Raw genomic sequence first — 19,658 nt, 5'->3', positions numbered from 1 at the left:
GGTTTTTATTTAACGAGTTATACCTTTGTTATTCCTTTGCAAAAATGTGGTGATTTTTGTTTTAGCCGGACCTATAGCTGCAGCATTTAAGTGTTTTGAGTATGTTTTAAGACAAAGAAATCTGAGTCAAAATGTCAACCGAGCAATATTTGTCTTGGTCTTGATTGATCTGTTTATAAGTGAAAGACAACAGTAGGCAAGCTGTCTATGGAGTGTATTTTGAGGGTTGATTTACTGAGTTCCTTTTCAGAAAGAGATAAACATTGTTTAAAAGAAAAAAAACTGGTGATGACCAGTTATACTACTTAAACTTTTTTAATGTTTTTCAAACATTGAAAGCTTTTCTTCTTTGCTTTTTGTGTTGCTGTTGACACATTTGACTTTCTTACTGTGGAGTAGACCACTTTGATTATAACATCACAATTTAAATTCAGTCGCTCTGTGTCCACTCCCTGTAAAAATAGAGAAGAGCAGCGTGGCTTCCATGGTCTGTGCAGCTTCAGGTAATCATAATGGACCCGCTCTGCTGCCGGGATGCTGCGGCAGACATGTCACAACTCATGCTTGTGCTCCCATGTATTTCTGCCGTAGTTTTGGTTTTTGGGTTTTCCATCTCTGATGTAGAGCAGCGTATAGCTGCTTCCCAAACGAGGCTCTCTGTGTTTGTTAGAAGTTCTGAGATACTACCATATCAGCAGAGCAATAACATTACGCACAGTAGACTGTGGATTTTTCTGAAACATTATGACTTTATTCTTGTAATATTATAACTTTATTGTTTAAAAATATGACTTTTTGAACTCACAGAGAACACAGATGGGATGAGTTGTATTTTGAATTTGCAGAACATGAGCAGAAATCAGTTAAAACACATCTGCTTTTAAAGTGTAGGGGTTTAATGGATCCATGAGGTGAACAAGCATGCACATTTAAAGAGGTTATTTCTCCAACAAAAGATGCAAAAGAGGAGGGAAGAGTACATTATGCCTTGATGTGTACTGACTCAGTCAGCAAAGATAGTGAGGAAAAAGTTGATCTACAGGAGAATACATAGTTCAACACATTACAGACTGCCCTCGAGCCTTACTGCTTCATAAAAAAAATTATTTCAATTCATTTTGATATATATTTTGATATTATTTTTTATTTTATATTTTGAATTGTCATCTGTTTCCATTTACATAAATAAAGATATTTACAGTGTAAATTGATGCAGAAAAAGGTAGAAATTGGTGCATAAAATTCACCAGAATGCAGGAAAATAAGTGTTTAATGCTCAAAGTTTTCTGTGGTAGGACCATAGACTGTATAATAATGGACAGAGCATCTGGTTCTGCAAAGTGCTGCAAATGCAGAAGTGCCTTACCTGCATTCTATCTGAATTGGGGGCGACACGTGCGGTTGCAAAAGGAGGTCGGTTTCTGTAGAAGTCTATGAGAAAGTAACTCACTTCTCACTTGATTTATTACCTCAGTAAACATTTTCATAAGGAGTTCATGGTTCAATCGCTAGTTTCTGCAACACAAAATGCTGTTCATTTGTTTTTTCATTATGGTCTTGTTGATTTTAAAATCGGGAATAAAGCAGGAGGTGTTTTAGAGCGTGGCTAGGATGTGATTGCCAGTGAAAGTGTGTAACGTAACAAAGTGTGTAAGGGCTCCTCCCTCACTTCTCCCTCTTGTCTAATCGTCACATCCGCAAACCAGGATGGCTGCACCCGTAACGGCAAACTCAACAACGGATAGCAGATCTCCACAAACCAATCGGTGATGTCACACATGCTCTGTCCACTAATTTTATCCCCAGACCCCACGCATCACATCACAAACAAAACCTTTGCCTTTGGGTTGCCTGGCCAGCTGGGATTAAGCCAATTTTTTGTGCCATCTAACATCTACAAACTGGGCAGCTGAAATGAACATACTGTGCACGGCTATTAACAAACAAGGCCATCGCCGTTTTTTTGGTGTGCTCTGTGTGTATTTTGTTCAGTTTATCTTAATGTCTCCGGGCTAAGCCCCAAACCTTATAAAATCCTAGAAACGTCCCTGGATATGTCACACATGATCACTGCTATTTCTTAGACTTTCTTAGATGCTAAATAATAACAATTTAACACAGTGAATACCTCTGTGGATATTAAATTTGGGCAAAAATTATTAAATTTTGGTTTTAAACACATACATAGAAAAACATATAGCCATATTAAAGCACACTATCCATTTTCTCTCTTCTTTGGATTGACAGGTGTCTATTTGACCTCTCATTGTAGTTCTGAGGGACAGTTATATAGATCTCATTAATGGTGACATTCACTTTGATTGGCAGTGATAAATAGAAGTGATTTAGAGCCTGCTTTAGAAAACTAATAATGTCTTGTTACTTTTCAGAAGGATTATGTTACTGTACCTAGCTTAGCTATCAATGACGCCCCCTGGGAGTGGCGAGCAGGCTGCAGTACTAATAATTAAGTCCAAAATAGCAAGTCATTATGGTGGATTTGGGCAGATTAAAACATCTTTTCTGAAAAAAATGTGTACATTTCTTGTAAGGTTTTAATTACTGCAGGTCATTTGTGGAGCATAGTAAATATAAAGTTAAGTAATTTATTAATAAACAGGATTTCATGTTGCTGTTGTTTTTAGCCACAATCAAAGTACGATAAAGCAGGCATGAAGAAGCCTTATTTGTGTAAAAAGATATAGTGATGCATGATTGGGACAATGGTGGACTTAAGGTACATTCATTCATTCAGGCTTTGTAAATCCGCAGCTCCATTTTATGCAAAGTTACTGACATTGAACTGTTACTAGTTGTTGTGGCTGTTTTTATTTAAAAAAAAGAAATCTGTTTGGTACTGCCAATTTGTTTTGATTTGTCATGGTTCATCTGTGCAATAAACATAACACTTTGTGAGAAAAATATCGTGGCAGAGAATTGTGATATAAATTCTTTGCTAAAAAAATCGTGATTCATTTTTTCCCCCGGGCCTACTTATCTACTTACTATCCACTTGCTAATATCACATCGGTGAATAAGAAAAGGTTCAACAGTTGAAGGCTGTGCATTTACTGTATATGTGGCTACAGTATGTTTGTATTGGCCTTTTACATACATGCACATAGCTTATCATGACGCGCTCGCTTTCTGAAACTGAGTGGGTGGATGTGACCTCCATAATACCAGGCTTTGTGGCTGGCTGACGTCATTGGAATGTATAAATACAGAATGCAGTGAACGAGTGCTCTATGTAGAAATACGTGCCATGGTTAAAATGCACTGTACAATAAAATATAAAGCAGATACCCGTCGGCTCATTGTGTATGAAATGTTGTTGTTTCTATACTGAGGCAAAGAAACCAAGAATCCCAGGCTAATGGCTTTTGGTACAACAGAGCACAGAAAACCCATGAATGTAATTTTCTTGGTGTGCATGTGTGTTTTTGTGTTTTGGGGGATGTGAATGTGGGTCTTTGTGTTCAGGAGATAGAAATGTGCTTGTCCCACTCGGTCTGCAGTCATGTCATTTGACTTCCATTGCCTCAGGTGTTTGTGAGTTTTGTGTACACGTGCGCACATACACCACTCCACCAGCCATGTAGAGCAGTGCTCCTGTTTTCTAATGCAAATTTTATTCCAAGTCAACTGGTTCTATCACAAGGGTTTTCCATGTAGCCACGAGTATCTGCCTGCTGCCCGTTTATATTAGTGCACCAACATCTCTATATTTGTGCGTTCAATCGAGGATTGTATAGATGTTGCTTTTTAACCTTTGTTGCTTGTCATCTTTAAGTGTGTTTGCATTTGTGCCCCTGTGTATACGTATTTGCTATGCATTTTATATCTACTGTAGAGTTCAGTCAATGCAGCGTAGCGTGTGGTTGCCTGTGTGGGGAATTTCAACAACAGTCGATTCGGCCTCTATAGATTGGTGTGGCCTGAACCCTGCGGCACAAAGCAGAGTATTTATGTTTTTCTGTGTCTATTTATTAGAAGCTAAAATAATATAGCTTAATCATTGAGAGTTGAAAAAACAACAACACTCTAACCCCATTATAATCATAACTAATTTATGACTTACATTACAGATTTTAACCATTTAGCTGATTGATTACGGGTGACATACAGCACAGTATGTGAGGTGGAAGCAGGTCATTGTCGTGTGTAACAACATCTCTGCAGGATGCAAGGCTATAGATGAAACTCATAACATTTGCTGTAAAATGCATAGGTTCATGCACGGGATTCTGGTACTCTTTTCTTCCTCATTTTTGGGTGAACCTGCAAGCTTCTTGCCGAGCTTGATGAGCTGAATCGATTTGAAAGCACTTCAAAAGTAAAGATTGTGATTGTGATTCCAGTTTTTAAAGTCCATTCAACCATGTTAAATTTGCCTCGTCATTCAATACCCAATTTTAATACCTAAGGAGTATATTTTATCAGTCAATGAACCAATTAGCATACAGCATGCTTCTACCAAGATTGAATAATGCTGGTGATTGGCTGTATAACGTTACACGTTGTAGAGACACGCAGGAAAACCTCTGTTACGCACAAAGACCGGGCGTACAAGTAACCTTTAGAACAGGATGAAATAATCACTGAAGCAATTGGCATTTACATTGGCATATTATATTTAGCCAATGTTGAACTAATTGTAACACCTCACAATGCACACATTTTTATTTTTAGTTATCCTATTTATTTTGTGTGTCAAAGTTGTGAGTTAAATAGGATCGTTGAGTATTGTGATAAAATGTTATATTAAATTCAGGTTATGTTACATGTTACATAATTCTTTTCTCATGCCTGAAATCCACACTGATTTTCCATTATATGAGGTTTTGTATGAAGTGAGATTATCCTCCTGTCATAAGTGGCAATGACTCTTTAGGCGAGCTTTTGAGACACCTGACTCACAAGGCTAGTGAAGGGCTAGCTGACAAAAGTTTTTGGTTTTGGTAGAGCGGTTGCTTGCCAATCGGAAGGTTGGTGGTTTGATCCCTGGCCCTGCAGTCCATGTTGAAGTGTCCTTGGGCAAGACACTGAACCCCAAGTTGCCCCCGACGCTGTGCCACTGGAGTGTAAATGTGTGTGAATGTTTATCTGATGAGGAGGTGGCACCTTGCGGCAGCCTCGGCCACAGTGTGTGAATGCGTTTGAATGGTAAATGGTTCCTGTACTATGTAAAACGGTTTGAGTTCTCGTTGAGACTAGAAAAGCGCTATATACAAACAGTCTATTTACATTTACATTTATATGGCCGATAATTTTGCATTAAATTTCATCCTAGGTGGCATTAAAAAATTAAATCGAAGAATCCTGTGCGGTGCCGCTGCAAAATAACCTTGGGAAGGAACTTGTTTTGGTGGAACGTGTATGTTCAAAGGTTGTTTTAGTTGTGCAAAAGAAAACTCAGATTGGAAAGATAGTCTAGCTAGCTGTCTGGATTCACCCTGCAGAGATCTGAGGAGCAGCTAACCATAGTCCTCATAAATCGTCTGGAGTTTAGAATTCCAACACAAAGAAATCCATCATCCAATAAGAGTGACATCCAGTGGATAAAGACTACCCTAGGGCTAATGTTGTCTGGGCCTCTTGCCTTGAAAATACCTCTGAAGCCATAATTGTAGTCCAGGATTGTGGCAGCAGCCACATTCATAGTGTATGCCGTATGGGAATCTAGCATTGCACCTTGTGATAATGTATTGAATTGATGACTGGTGGTATGAAACAGGATCCTGCTGACCATCAGCTAGAGGTTACGTGGGGGCAGTGCAGGCTTCATCCTGAAAATAGCGGTGAGATCTCAGTTCTCTGCACAGACACATACTCTGGAGGAGAGGAGAGAATGAGTACCGCTGTCCAACCGGGCCAAGATGGAGAGACGGAGAGAATGAAAGATTAACGATGAATCAATCAGAGGTGGAGACTGTTGGAATGGCTAAGCAGAGCTGAAGGACACCCGCGGTCTGAAACCCACGCCTTAACATTGAGAGTGGAGGATGATGCTCTTGTTGCTAAGGAATACCTGTTACCTTGGTGATAACGAGACATGTTTAAGAATGAGTCATCAAGTTGTAACTTGAGAGGTGTCAACTGTTCTATATGGCTTCTGAGCGGTCGGAGGTGTGTTAGAAACGCTCTGTGGTTTTCTTTGTCATTAACATCCGGATACCTTACTAATGTTGGGTCTCAGGAATGCAGATTCAAGTATTAGTTCGAATTATATGCAATTATACTGCAAAAATAAAAAAATGTGGTCATGTCTATAAGATTCAGGAAAAATAGGAGAAAAAAATAAATTGCAAAGAATCTCATGCAATGAAACAATGGGTTCAAGATGCATTTTTGTCTTTCCTTAATAAGCAAAGGCTAAAAAAAGGCATTGATAGTTTGTCATTCTCATGTCTTTTCACTGATGTTATCAATAAAAGAAGTATTTTACTATGTTTCATTAAATGGGGCAAATACAATAAGACCCAGATTCCTTCCAAATTATTGTGGCATTCTTTTAACTGGTTCAGTTACCAATTTGTTGTGGATGGAGGAGTCACCACATACACAAGCAACAATAACTGGTCACAAATCACAACATCAAAGCTATGTATGGGCTAGAATACTCAATATAAAGTACACTACCGTTCAAAAGTTTGGGGTCACATTGAAATGTCCTTATTTTTGAAGGAAAAGCACTGTACTTTTCAATGAAGAAACTTTAAACTAGTCTTAACTTTGAAGAAATACACTCTATACATTGCTAATGACTATTCTAGCTGCAAATGTCTGTGTTTTGGTGCAATATCTACATAGGTGTATAGAGGCCCATTTCCAGCACTATCACTCCAGTGTTCTAATGGTACAATGTGTTTGCTCATTGGCTCAGAGGCTAATTGATGATAGAAAACCCTTGTGCAATCTGTTCACACATCTGAAAACAGTTTAGGTCGTTACAGAAGCTACAAAACTGACCTTCCTTTGAGCAGATTGAGTTTCTGGAGCACACATTTGTGGGTCAATTAAACGCTCAAAATGGCCAAAAAAGAGAACTTTCATCTGAAACTCGACAGTCTATTCTTGTCCTTAGAAAGAAGGCTATCCATGCGAGACATTGCTAGAAATTGAAGATTTCCTACAAGGTGTGTACTACTCCCTTCAGAGGACAGCACAAACAGGCTCTAACCAGAGGAGAAAAAGAAGGGAGGCCGCGTTGCCACAACTGAGCAAGAAGATAAGTACATTAGAGTCTCTGTTTGAGAAACAGACGCCTCACAGGTCCCCAACTGGCATCTTCATTAAATGTACCCGCAAACACCAGTGTCAACATCTACAGTGAAGAGGCGGCTGCGGGATTTGGGCTTCAGGGCAGAGGTGGCAAAGAAAAAGCCAATCTGAGACTGGCCAATAAAAGAAAAAGATTAAGATGGGCAAAAGAACACAGACATTGGACAGAGGAAGACTGGAAAAAGTGGTGGACGGATGAATCAAGTTTGAGGTGTTTGGATCAAAGAAGAACGTTTGTGAGACGCAGAACCAGTGGCGGTCCAGAGATTTTTTGTTGCAGGTGCTAGGGGATGCTTAACACTTAAGAGAAGGTGCTTTTGAATTTGGGGCGTTTCATTATGGAGTTCGCATCTGACCAGCCTATATTATATATATATATATATATATAGATATATATAATATATTATATATATAATATATATATATAACACGCTTACACGCCACATTAATTATACTCGGTCCGCGACTATAAGCATGTTTGTGTATTCACACAAGGGCTATAGATACAACATACATAAGCTTGCAAATGTAAACCTCTGAAAATTATTTTTCACACGATTCTGTCATATTGAGCAACTTAATACAACGGAGCAGCAAACAGCAGCAACAAAAGCACAGACACTGTGCACGCTTAGCTTAAAATGCTCAGATCGAAAAATCACAGCCAGTTACCACCATGTCTAATGATGAATCAGCAGTGTTCCTATGTTATAGCATCATAGATGTAATATGGGAGCCAAAATTTGTGCTTCAACCACCAAATAATTAATTTGAATAGCGAACAAGGGGAAAATACAAGCTCTTACCAGACGTCTTCACAACAAAACAATACGTCTGGTTCTGTGATTGAGTGCGAAGGCATCAATGATGTGTCACACCAGAGGTCCTCGTTCTCTCCATGTTTATAGCCAAAAGTGCCAGATACTGGTCCTAGGTCTACCTGCTGTTCCTCAGTAGTTTTTACACGGCCCAGGCAAGAAAAACTGCGTTCACCAGCAATGATGTGACAGGAAGTGTCAGGGCTAGCATATTAACTTGTACAGGTCCTAAATGCATCTTTATATGGCCGCATAAGGATAGGAAATCTGTGTGCTGTGGAGGCATGTCCTGTTCTTCCTTTCTTTGTATAAGCGCCGCACCTGGTAAAGCTCTGCTGACAGGTTTTATCACGACACCATAGTGTCGGGCCATGGGCAGCAAGAAGTGTTCGTCCAAAACGATGTGTGTTTTGGGCTGAGAGTTGGCACACCTTCAGTACGTAATTTGTCTCTGTTGAAAAGCGCCGTTTCATTTCAACAATCAACCTGTCTATAACTGGATAGAAAGAGTGCATTTTCATGTCATCTGTTTTGTCGTTCTGTGTTCTCTCTTCGGGGCCTCCACAATAAATCTCCAGATGTCGAGTTTTCTGAGTCTGCCTTTTTCGCGTGAAGTATGTGTTGTGCCTGTGGTTGCACACAAAGTCTCCGCTTGTTGTTGGATTTCTTTCCACTTAGCGTCTGTGCGTTTTCTGATGAGCATGAGTACAGACTGGGCCAAATCCTGCCGCAACGAGGTCAAAATTGGGGCCTGTAGCTGATCTGACATGAATTTTGGTGTTCTAAATAAATCTTCAAACATGATGAGATGCAAAACAAACTTCTATCGATGATGGCACTGGGCTCTGCCTCTGCCCTCCGATGTGGGTTTGACTGAGTGAGACATCACGCAAGGTGGCTCGGATAGCGGGGAGAGTTTTCTTGACGGCACAGACCGCATTATACTGGCAAGCAGCGAGTACGCACAGTCTCTTGAGTTCCACGGTTTTGCTGGCGGGTCGAGTCTTTTTGTTTTCTCATGATGAGTCATGTACCAGGATCAGAAAAAAACTTGTAGAGCATTTGTAGCGTTCAAAAAACTCTGCTGCAGCGCTGACATATGTACACAGTCCACTAACACTAAATTTAGCTGTGTGCATGGCAATGTATATAGATGGCTTGCGGCACCTCTTTCTGAATTTTTCTGCACACATTATTACATCCTGACATCACAGATGCTCCGTCATAGCATTGACCGAAACAGCGATGTATAATATTACACTGACTGAGTGTGTGTTTGATGCTGGCTAGCAGAGAGTTTGCATCAATCCATTGCGGCAGTGAAATGCAAAAACTCCTCATGCACTTCCTGATCGGGCTGCAAATACCGCACAATAACAGAAATCTGCTCTTTTACTCGTATCTTACTCTATCCACCAAACAGCAAAGCACTCGGCATCTCACTCATCATTATCTTCTTTTATCATTTGCCATTACAGCAAATATCTCATTTTGAATATCATGGTGAGTGTATTTGGCATTTGATGGGTTAGTAGCTAACTTCTTGTCCACTGCTGGATCAAAATTAGCAATGACATGCACGCAACTCACGAAAGTTTCCAAGTTGTGGGATCCTCACTTCTGTGGCCTCGCTGTGCGATCCCCTGGCAGGCTGTGAAGCGCAGGCTTCACCACAGCTTTCATGTTTTCTGTCTCTCAATACTAACGCAGAATGTCCCTTATCAAGCATGTTTGCTATTTAGATCCGCTTTTCCTTTTTGTTTGAACTCACTCCATCCTTGCATTGCAAATTTGGGCCCCATACTTCATGATGGTCTTCAGAGATGCTGATGCTTTCCGCCAGTTGTTAAATCGTTGCTGGTAAATGTTGGCTCTAAATGAAATCCGTGCCCTCGTTTCTGAAAATGCCTACACGCAAAAAAAAATGCTGCATCTTTCGCCACGCTGTATTCCAGCCACGAATAGATCCACCAATCTTGTTTTAAAACTTCTCTGCTGATTCCCAAATTGCCGTGGGGGTATTTTTGAAGGACTGGCTTCTTGGACCCTCTTGAGGACGGTTGCTAATATCACCTGCAGCACAAACCGTAACGTTAGCATTAGCATCCTCAAAGGAAACCGCCGCTAGCGATTCTCCTTCGTCTTCATCCCCAGAATCTTCTTGGTCCTGGTCCTGGTCCTGGTCCTGGTCCTGGGGCTCTGTGACGACGAGCATTGTGTCTCCACCTTCACAATCTTGTTTCTCTTCAGATTGTAACTCAGAACGTGAACGTTTAGGGAGCAAAAAACGATCCATTTTGGTGTATTTCCAAACTAGCTACCAAAAACAAGCTGCCCTGTGTTAAGGTCAAAGGTTCACCGGGCTCTGCGGCCATTGGCCAAAGAAGATCACATGTTTGTTATTTTAGACTAAAATATATATATTTTTAATTATCATTTGATTCCAATTTTAACAACATGAAAAAGACTATTCAAAACACAATTAAAATATAATATAAAAAATTCAGACATTCTTGGGGGTGCTGGGCGGGGTGCTTTGGCTATTATAGGGGGAGCTACGCACCACCTAGCTCCTCCCTGGCGCCGCCACTGCGCAGAACAAATGAAAGATGCTGGAGAATGCCTGACGCCATCTGTTGAGCATGGTGGAGGTAATATGATGGTCTGGGGCTGCTTTGGGCTGGTAAGGTGGGAGATTTGTACAGGGTAAAAGGGATTCTGAATAAGGAAGGCTATCACTCCATTTTGCAACGCCATGCCATACCAGTGGACAGCGCTTGATTGGAGCCAATTTCATCCTACAACAGGACAATGACCCTACAAACCTCCAAATTGTGCAAGAACTATTTAGAGCAGAAGCAGGCAGCTGGTATTCATCGGTAATGGAGTGGCCAGCGCAGTCACCAGATCTGAACCCCATTGAGCTGTTGTGGGAGCAGCTTGACCGTATGGTACGCAAGAAGGGCCATCCAACCAATCCAACTTGTGGGACGCTTTGGAAGCGTGGGGTGCAATTTCTCCAGATTACCTCAACAAATTAACAGTAGAATGCCAAAGGTCTGCAAGCTGTAATTGCTGCAAATGGAGGATTCTTTGACGAAAGCAAAGTTTGATGTAAAAAAAATCTTATTTCAAATACAAATCATTATTTCTAACCTTGTCAATGTCTTGACTCTATTTTCTATTCATTTCACAACGTATGGTGATGAATAAGTGTGACTTTTCAGGAAAACACAAAATTGTTTGGGTGACCCCAAACTTTTGAACGGTAGTGTATGTGTTTATAGGAGGCAGAAAAGTAAAGTAAAGACGGATCATATTCTGTCTTTACCGACATCATCATTTCAAAGGAATCATATCCAGAGAAGCATTTTGACATAGACACTGCTCTAGCTTCCATACCTTTTAAAACACCACTGGGAGTGTTCTCTATGTGCAGGTCCATGGGCCTCAAACCCATGAATGCCTTTAAAAAACAGTTTCAAAGTGATGGAATTTAACATGTGAATAGCTTTTGAGGTATCTACATAGTTATTAAAAAAAATACATTATTGATCAAGTGCACCACTCCTGCTTGAGTAAAGTTTATACAGAAACTACAGGGCCCAGCTGTTTTAGCAAATTATTTAACTTTTAAAAATTTAAGTATACACTATATTCATGACCTATTTTTCACAAGGATTGTATTTTTTTACGAAATGGGTTAGAGGGCGAGAGCCAGGGAAGTCAGAATGTATTAAGAGTTGGACTAACACATTGTTTTTGTCTTTTCTTGGAATTTCTTGATCATAAACCATAATAAACCTGACATTGCCTGCCTTATCCTTTTGTTTGTTGGTCAGGCATTGAAAGATGATTATAGCCTAACCAATGTTGGATATTGATATTTTTGAGTTCTTATTACAATAAATCAGCCAATAGTAATTTTTTTCAACACATTGCGTAAACCAACAATCTTGATACAGATTTTACATTCAACATGTCAATGCTCTCTGGTGAACAAACTATGTAATGGTGACACTTCTACATTCCGGACATACACACATACAGAATATATCTGCTAAAAAGTTAACATTGATGATTTATGGGTCTAGCTCTAGTGATAATGCTGTCCATCAACCAGCGCTTCTGATTCTAAACATGTGCTAGTGACGTTCAACAGTATGCCGGATTTCATGCTTACCTTGCTCCATCCTCTGTTTTAAAAGTGGAATCATATATTTCCTCCACTTGTTAGCACTAATTTGCACAGTAGCAGCAATTTGTTCCTTATTCAAAGTATGTAACCTTGCTTATGCAAAGTAGCTACCATATGTTTACCCTTCATAATTTCTTTAACTTAAAATCTAACTTGAACTGTTTTTAAACCTGATACACCATAAGGCAAAGGGTTTTCTGAGACTGGTAACTTTTTAATTTTTTGTGCATGTGTGTGCCACAGTACCGTGAAGGTTAACAACCACAACTTTAACAGATGATCGTGGTCATTTTCCACATTGCAGGCATACCTGAAAGCAATCCTAGAATAAATTTGTTTTGTAGAAGAACAGTGTTGCAGATGCAATAGTGTAGCTCTCTGTACACAGCAGTGCAGTTCTGGTCTAGCAGGATGTCTGTAGACTTTGGCAGCCATTAACTGAAGGGGGATGGGAAGGATTACTCTCTGGATCTACTGTATGCTGTGATTTGCGTATTTAAATAAAGGATGTAACATTTTTGTACAAATAAAAGCAGAAAAAAACAGATCACCCCCCTTGATATCCAGAACTTTTCTGAGTTCAACTAAAGATGTCTAACTCGGAAATTTTAATTTCACTGACATGACAACAGTAGATTCTTGTAATTGTTGACACAGAGCTGTATTTTTGTCCAAATAAAAACTTGTTTTGAGGGTAAATCCAGAAGTTGTTTTACCTGTTTACATGCCCTGTGGAGTCAGCAATTTACAGCTGGAGTGGTATGATGAGGAATTAACTGGTAGGAAACATTACTTTACGATTGGTGAGGAATTCAGTCTTTAGTGGTGTCTTAGTTTCCATCTTCTTCCTGTGGGTTTTGTCAAAGGAAATCACTTTACATCTTCTTTTTTTTTCTCAATATTCTCCTCATCCCTCAGCACAACACAGCTTTTCTACTGCAGTACTGATGAGCTTCTGCAGATGACACGATGATGTCTTCAGTTGTGAATGTCGACGCTTGGACAAGCTTGGTCCTCCGCTGATTAGCAACAAGACAAACTTTTTAAGTTTGCTTAGTACAACAGAACATTTGAACTAATCACGTCATACTGTACATTACCCGTTCAATGACTCAAATGTCTTATTTAATTAATGGTTCTTTGGTAGCCTATGCAGATTTTCACATACAGCACGCTGGATCTAAAACAGCAAGCCGGTTGGTGGAGAATATAACACTGGGGTTACAGATGCCATAGCAGGGCGTGAGAGTGGAAAAGCGACAGTGAAAAGTGTGTGTGTGTGTGTGTGTGTGTGTGTGTGTGTGTGTGTGTGTGTGTGTTGTGTGTGTGTGTGTGTGGGTGTGTGTGTGTGGTGTGTGTGTGTGTGGGTGTGTGTGGTGGTGTGTGTGTGTGGGTGTGGGTGGGGTGTGGTGTGTGTGTGTTGTGTGTGTGTGTGTGTGTGTGTGTGTGTGTGTGTGTCCACATACTTTACACTAAGGGTATGGTGTAATAAACAGCCTCGGCATGTCCACACACATAACAAGATGTTGAAGGATGTACGGCACATTCTGCAGTTACTTCCATTTCCATGGTACAAGGTCATAGGCTGAGAGACTCTTGTCTCAACCTGTGCTCTACAGTCACATGTTGGAACAGTGCTACCAGTTTCAAAATAGTTTATACCAAAATATGCATTTAGTGTCCTATTTTAAACTTGCATTACTGAAGGAGTGGGAGATGACTTAATAAGCTTGCACATACACTTTTAAATGAACATAGAAATACTTATATTTTGTACAGGCAGGACATTCCTGATGGTTCATAATTTCTTCTCCCACACTGCCCCGAACCAAGGTGATCACACACGTGCACAAACACCAGCTGAACCATTACAGTGTTAAGGTCATCTTGATAATCAGCACAGCTCATCCATAATATAAACCTTAAGTTTGTGGTAAGGTGCACAAGTGAGGTGCATGTCCCAGCAATAGAGAAATCAACAGTTTCAGGGACTGAATTTCTAGAACCCTAGTTTTTCAGTTTTTTGCTAGAATGTAGTTACCGAGGGGCGGTCTTAGCTCAACCAGTAAGAGCATTCGTCCCCATGTTGGCTGAGTCCTGCAGTGACGCAGGGTTTGAATCTGACCTGCTGCACTCTGCTGCGTGTCGTCCCCCATCTCTCTCCCCTTTTCCAGTATACCCACTATCACTATAATAAAGAGAAAAAGCCCCAACAATCAGAGAATGTAGTTATTGTAACCCTAGTCTCGCATTGCACACAGCGCTGTGGAGTAAGGTTACACCACAGATCATCACCACCTCCCAAAAAAATCTTAATTTTTAATGACAAATACTGCACTGTGTGTTTGAAGGTAATGACCTTAGTTCACTGTTGTGTTTTGGTATTCAAAGATGAGCTTGTTGTCAGCCTGCTGTTTGTTTTCCACTCGCTCAGCATGAATGCTTTTTACACCTCCACCTGTTTTTCAGTGGAATTTAAGGTGGAATGATTTACAGTATGTCTCAAAAAACCTACACCCACATAAAAGGCAAAATGTTTTGTATGTTTTCTCCCTGATTGTGTCCACGCGGTTGTTTTCTTCCTGTCTCTTTCTCTTTCTTTGTTTCTGTTTTTATTGCACGCTGCTTCTGTTTTTCTCTGCTGTTTTGTTGACTGTTCTCTCTACTTGTCAGCCTACACTACTGTCTTTCTACTTCTCTATTTTTCTTTGTCTCGGCTTGTGTTTGTCTGCCTGTCTCCCTCTCTATATACTGTATTGTCTGTCTAGTATGTTTCTGCCTGCATATTTTTCTGTCTTTCTGGTTATGTATGTCTCTTGAGGTTGTCGTTGTTTTAGTCTGAGGAGGCTTCTCTCTGTATCTGACTTCCTTTTTCTTACTTTTTTTCCCTGCTCCCCTCTCTGATTCTCTCCTTTCTTGTTTCTCTTCATTTCCACCTCCTTCTTTCTGTTTTCTGACTGTTGCTCAATTCGTCTTTATTCTGTCCCCATCTTTCCTCTGCCTGTCTCTCTCTGCTATCTTAATGTTTTTGCTGCTCGGCTCAAGTCCAGAAAGTTATGGGAGGCTAAGTGTTCGTACAGCCAATGGCAAGATGGGCCTTATAAAAGCGCTGAGCTTATAGATGTGATGTATGACAGACACCCTACGTGACTGTATTGGTAAAGAAGCAGCATCCTACAGCAAGGACAGGCCCTCTACTGTGTGTGTGTGTGTGTGTGTGTGTGTGTGTGTGTGTGTGTGTGTGTGTGTGTGTGTGTGTGTGTGTGTGTGTGTGTGTGTGTGTGTGTGTGTGTGTGTGTGTGTGTGTGTGTGTGTGTGTGTGTGAGTTGTAAAACTGCCATGAAATCTCAATGCTATCTGCTGTCCTTCAGAACCATTGCTTGTGTGTGTTTGCATGTGTGTGTTGGCCTTGCCACCACATTAACGCTTGGCGTCCTGGATTTCTTTTCCCCCTCCTCGCTCTGCAGTTGCCATGGCAACACACCAAGAGGCTCCATCATGTGTCTGAGCCTGTGACCGCAATTTTATAACAGCTCACAAGCGCTTGCTTTGTGTGTTTATATTTTTTCTGTCCTAATTTAGCATTTGATCATGTTGCCGGTACTGTAAGGTGACATGGAATAGGACGTGTTTGTCGAGCTCTCTTAGGCTCTGTTGTCTAACAGAGAGATCACTGAATGTTTTTTTTATTGTGAAGGTTTAATTAAGTCATGATAAGGAAATGTTCGATTGACTGAAAATGTCACCCTTTTTCTCAGCACTGATGAATGTGAGAGCTACATTCCCACCTCCAATGCACACCTTGTTCATATATCCCAGGATGGTGAGACAGGAGAGCTCGTCTGACACAAACAATCACAGCAAATGTGGACACATTTGTTGGATAGCATTGTTACATCACTGTGGTACTGCAGGTATAGCCTACAGTGGTAGAGTTCAGTGTTCAGTGCTTTAAAGCAGGAGTTCCCAGCCGTTTATTTTCTTGAAGGAAGCCCTTTTTTATTTTTTCTCTCTCATGGGCTCAGTTCCAGTTTAGAAATGCTAAAGGGAGTGGAGCAAGTCAGAGAGGATGGACATGGAGAGTGGAAATCAACCTTCTGATATCTGATATCCTAGTCTAATATGTATTAATATGTCAGTGTCATTAATCATGCCATACATTTTAAGAATACCTTCTACATAATACATTTTTTCAGGACTGATTCAGAATTGTTTTTTTTTTAATTTATTTTGGATGTCATTCATTTTTCTCTGGTGATTCATGTCTGAGGTGTTGGGTGGGTGTTGATTGGTTCAAGTTGACTGTCTGTGAGCTACAAACAATATCAGCCCGTCAACCAACTGCAACTATGATTTGGACTGGGCAATAATTCAGTGTTATCATTAACTTTTTGAAATCTGTCATAGCATTAGATCTCAACACAATGTAATGTAACCTTTTGTTTGTATTATGTGATTTTTAAATACCTTTTTAGAACATGAATTTATATTAAAATTATCCTGTGGTTATTATAACAGTATTAATGTTGTCCTCAACAACTATGCCCAGCCATGGTCATGGAGAGGACCGCTTGTGTTCTGCTGTTTTGTCAATCTGAAAGTGTACTTTTACAACAACTTTAGGCAATGTAAGAATAAGATCCATTGGCTTTGACTTTACAGAAGTGGTTGTTGAAGTGAAGAGTTCCTTACGCACTGCACCTTTTAGACATTAATTTGATTTTATTGTGTTAAAAATGGGGCTTGGCGTACACACAAGAAAAACCACTGCACCAACTTAAAACTAAAGTTTTTCTTTAAGCATGTTCTGCAAGTAGCCTTGGTCTTGGCAGAAATCCTAGAATGAATATCAGTTAGCTGGGTTTGATTGTTTTTTGGGATATATATATATATTGTTTGCTTCTGATTTAATTGTATTGCAGTCAAAAAATATTCCTGGTGTTCTTGGTTAAATATGAGTTTCTGTAAATGCCACCTTCATTCTATTTGTTCAGCTACACTGACTGACTATAGATATCATGTCAACTGTAGATATTCTTTTATTTATTCCTAACACAGACTTATTAAACGTCACTTCCTGTGCATGAAAGACCTGTCTGACACAATGTGTTCAGAGAAGCAAATCAAAAGCTTTCAGGAACTCAGTACTGGATGAATCTGTGTTAAATGATATTATTTAGATATTAGTCATTTGCACTTAAAGCTCAGTCTAGAGTTGCACTCACTTTGAGACACAGCTAGAAGTACTAAAACAAAAATGTTCAAGCTGGGAGATGAAAGTTACCTGATAGGTTACCTAATGTCCTTCCCTCTGTTGTGTTTACAGGCCTGAGACCCAGCAGAAAGCCCCGGTGAGTGCCCCTCCTCCCCCACCACCCCCTCCGCCCCCCCCTGAGCCAGCAGGGCCCCCGGAGCCAGAGGAGGAGATCCTGGGCTCCGACGATGAGGAGCAGGAGGACCCCGCGGACTATTGCAAAGGTCAGAACGACACACAGACAGACCCACACATACTGGTGTCATCTGTCCCAGCCCAGTACTTCCACTCTACATCTGTTGTACAGAGCTCGACAATATCCCCACTCTCTGCTTATGTTTGTAATTCTCTTCCCCATTTCTCCCTCCGTCCTGATGGGATTTGCAGCAGCGTTGTTGTAGCCATCAGTGCAAAACGCTCGGCAGTTGTGACACCAGCTTTTCAAGGTTGTTTAGTTGTTGCCAGAAAGGAGCGGCAGTCTAGTTTTCTGCAGTGTCCCAGGATGCCAAAGGCTGTGCTGTCTGCAAAGAGGTTCATTTCCATTACACAGCTGTGTTTCAAAATGCTACACCTATTCTGTAAACACTGTAGAACTTTTCACTTCTCTTATCATTTGATATCTAAATTTAGTGCACCGTGTTTTAAATTGTATTTTGCTGTTACAGTTATTCTAAATTTACAGGGATGCATTTTAATTACATGCTATAATACATCATGATGTTTTGGAGTATAACTCTTGAATTCTATGTGGTTGTTTTGAGAGAAGCACAGGCAAACTGTCAGATCTCACTTCAGTAAGATGAGAGACTAAAAGAAAAGATTCATCTGAAATCAGAAATTCATCTCTGTTGTGTATTTTGGCTTCTTTTCACTGTCTTTCTGTGAAAAACAAGTGATTCTACTCATAAATCCCTTCACGTGTTATCCCTCTTTCATTTATTACCGAATATTTTAAGAAATTCAAAAACTTCTATAATGCATGTTGAAACCCTCTTAGAAGAAGTGCCTATAATAATAATAATAATAATAATGATAATAATATTATTAATATTATTATTATTATTATTAGTTATTGTAGTATTGTAGTGTTCTGTGTACTCTACACATTTTGGCCGGCCCACCCTTCTGGTGTGTCTGTGTTATATTACTTAAAAATATATAAAAATCACCAAATTTATGTTCAATTAAAGACCACTACAACAGATGTAAGCAAGACTTCTCTCTCTGCCAGCTGGTTGTGTCATTGTAGCAACAGCAAAGAGGATTTTGATGTTTTTGGTTGAAGCATTACAAACAACCACAGATTTGTTATTGCTTAACCTCTTAATAAACAGTCTCCTTATTGAACACAAGCCCAAAAAGAAAATAGTCATTGTTATTGAACTCCTTTGGTTAACATGATGATCCTGGTCTCTGCTGAACCTTTTGGAGTGTACCATCATCTACTGTACTATCAAGTCAGAATTAATGTAAGTGATATTCATCTCAATTTACCGATGCACATACCTATACTGTTTTGTATGCACTCCTGTTACAAAAAAGCAACTGTTGTCACAGTGATATTGGGATCTTAAAATGGTTAACAGATATAATCACAATGATTTGTGCTTTTGAACAATGTTTAATTTGTTCAATTTGTAACAAAAAGTTACACACTGCAAACACATTATCAATATACGATATACATGTTTGTGACACTCCAGGGCAGAGGCACATTATGTTATACATAATGTAAACAAAACATTCTGTAACATTTTACTTGAAGGTATCTACTTAAGAGTTACATGACACTGTCATGAACACATGACACATTAACCCTAACCAAATCCATAATTTTATTTAAGAAAAGCAACACATTTTGACATTATAGAAGCTTGAACCAGCAAACATTTAAACAGTATTCTTCTTGAAAAACGACTTAGTTGATTATCCAAATAATGGCTGATTTATTTCCCTTTGATCAACTCATTGTTGGAGCTTTTAAGGATGTATTTTGTTATCTTTATTTTAGCTTTTGTCGACACCTTGAACCTGCTTGTCATCCTCTTGGATCCTTCTTTTTCATATTTGTTCACATGCCAAGTGTCATTTTGTTATTATGAAT

At 39.8% G+C, this 19,658-nt stretch overlaps 1 protein-coding gene and 1 long non-coding RNA gene across 8 annotated transcripts in view; one reads left to right on the top strand and one right to left on the bottom strand.

The window, feature by feature from the left end:
• The window catches only part of srpk2 (SRSF protein kinase 2), a 66,683-nt gene that overhangs the window by 26,009 nt on the left and 21,016 nt on the right, over positions 1 to 19,658 (top strand). For all 7 annotated transcript variants that reach the window (XM_032522277.1, XM_032522276.1, XM_032522272.1 and 4 more), the window contains one exon: positions 17,627 to 17,778. In XM_032522277.1, coding sequence (XP_032378168.1) covers positions 17,627 to 17,778 — 152 coding nt within the window. The remainder of the gene's footprint in view (positions 1 to 17,626; positions 17,779 to 19,658) is intronic.
• LOC116693358 (uncharacterized) lies at positions 1,209 to 19,486 on the bottom strand. The gene is made up of 3 exons (XR_004332905.1): positions 19,473 to 19,486; positions 4,282 to 4,288; positions 1,209 to 1,286 (listed from the first exon to the last, which is right to left on the bottom strand). It is a non-coding gene; the product is annotated as an uncharacterized LOC116693358 (long non-coding RNA).

Source organism: Etheostoma spectabile, chromosome 8, assembly GCF_008692095.1.
Source record: "Etheostoma spectabile isolate EspeVRDwgs_2016 chromosome 8, UIUC_Espe_1.0, whole genome shotgun sequence".
NCBI lineage: Eukaryota > Metazoa > Chordata > Actinopteri > Perciformes > Percidae > Etheostoma > Etheostoma spectabile.
The sequence above is the reverse complement of the archived record's forward strand: the minus strand, read 5'-3'. Positions and strand labels throughout refer to the sequence as shown.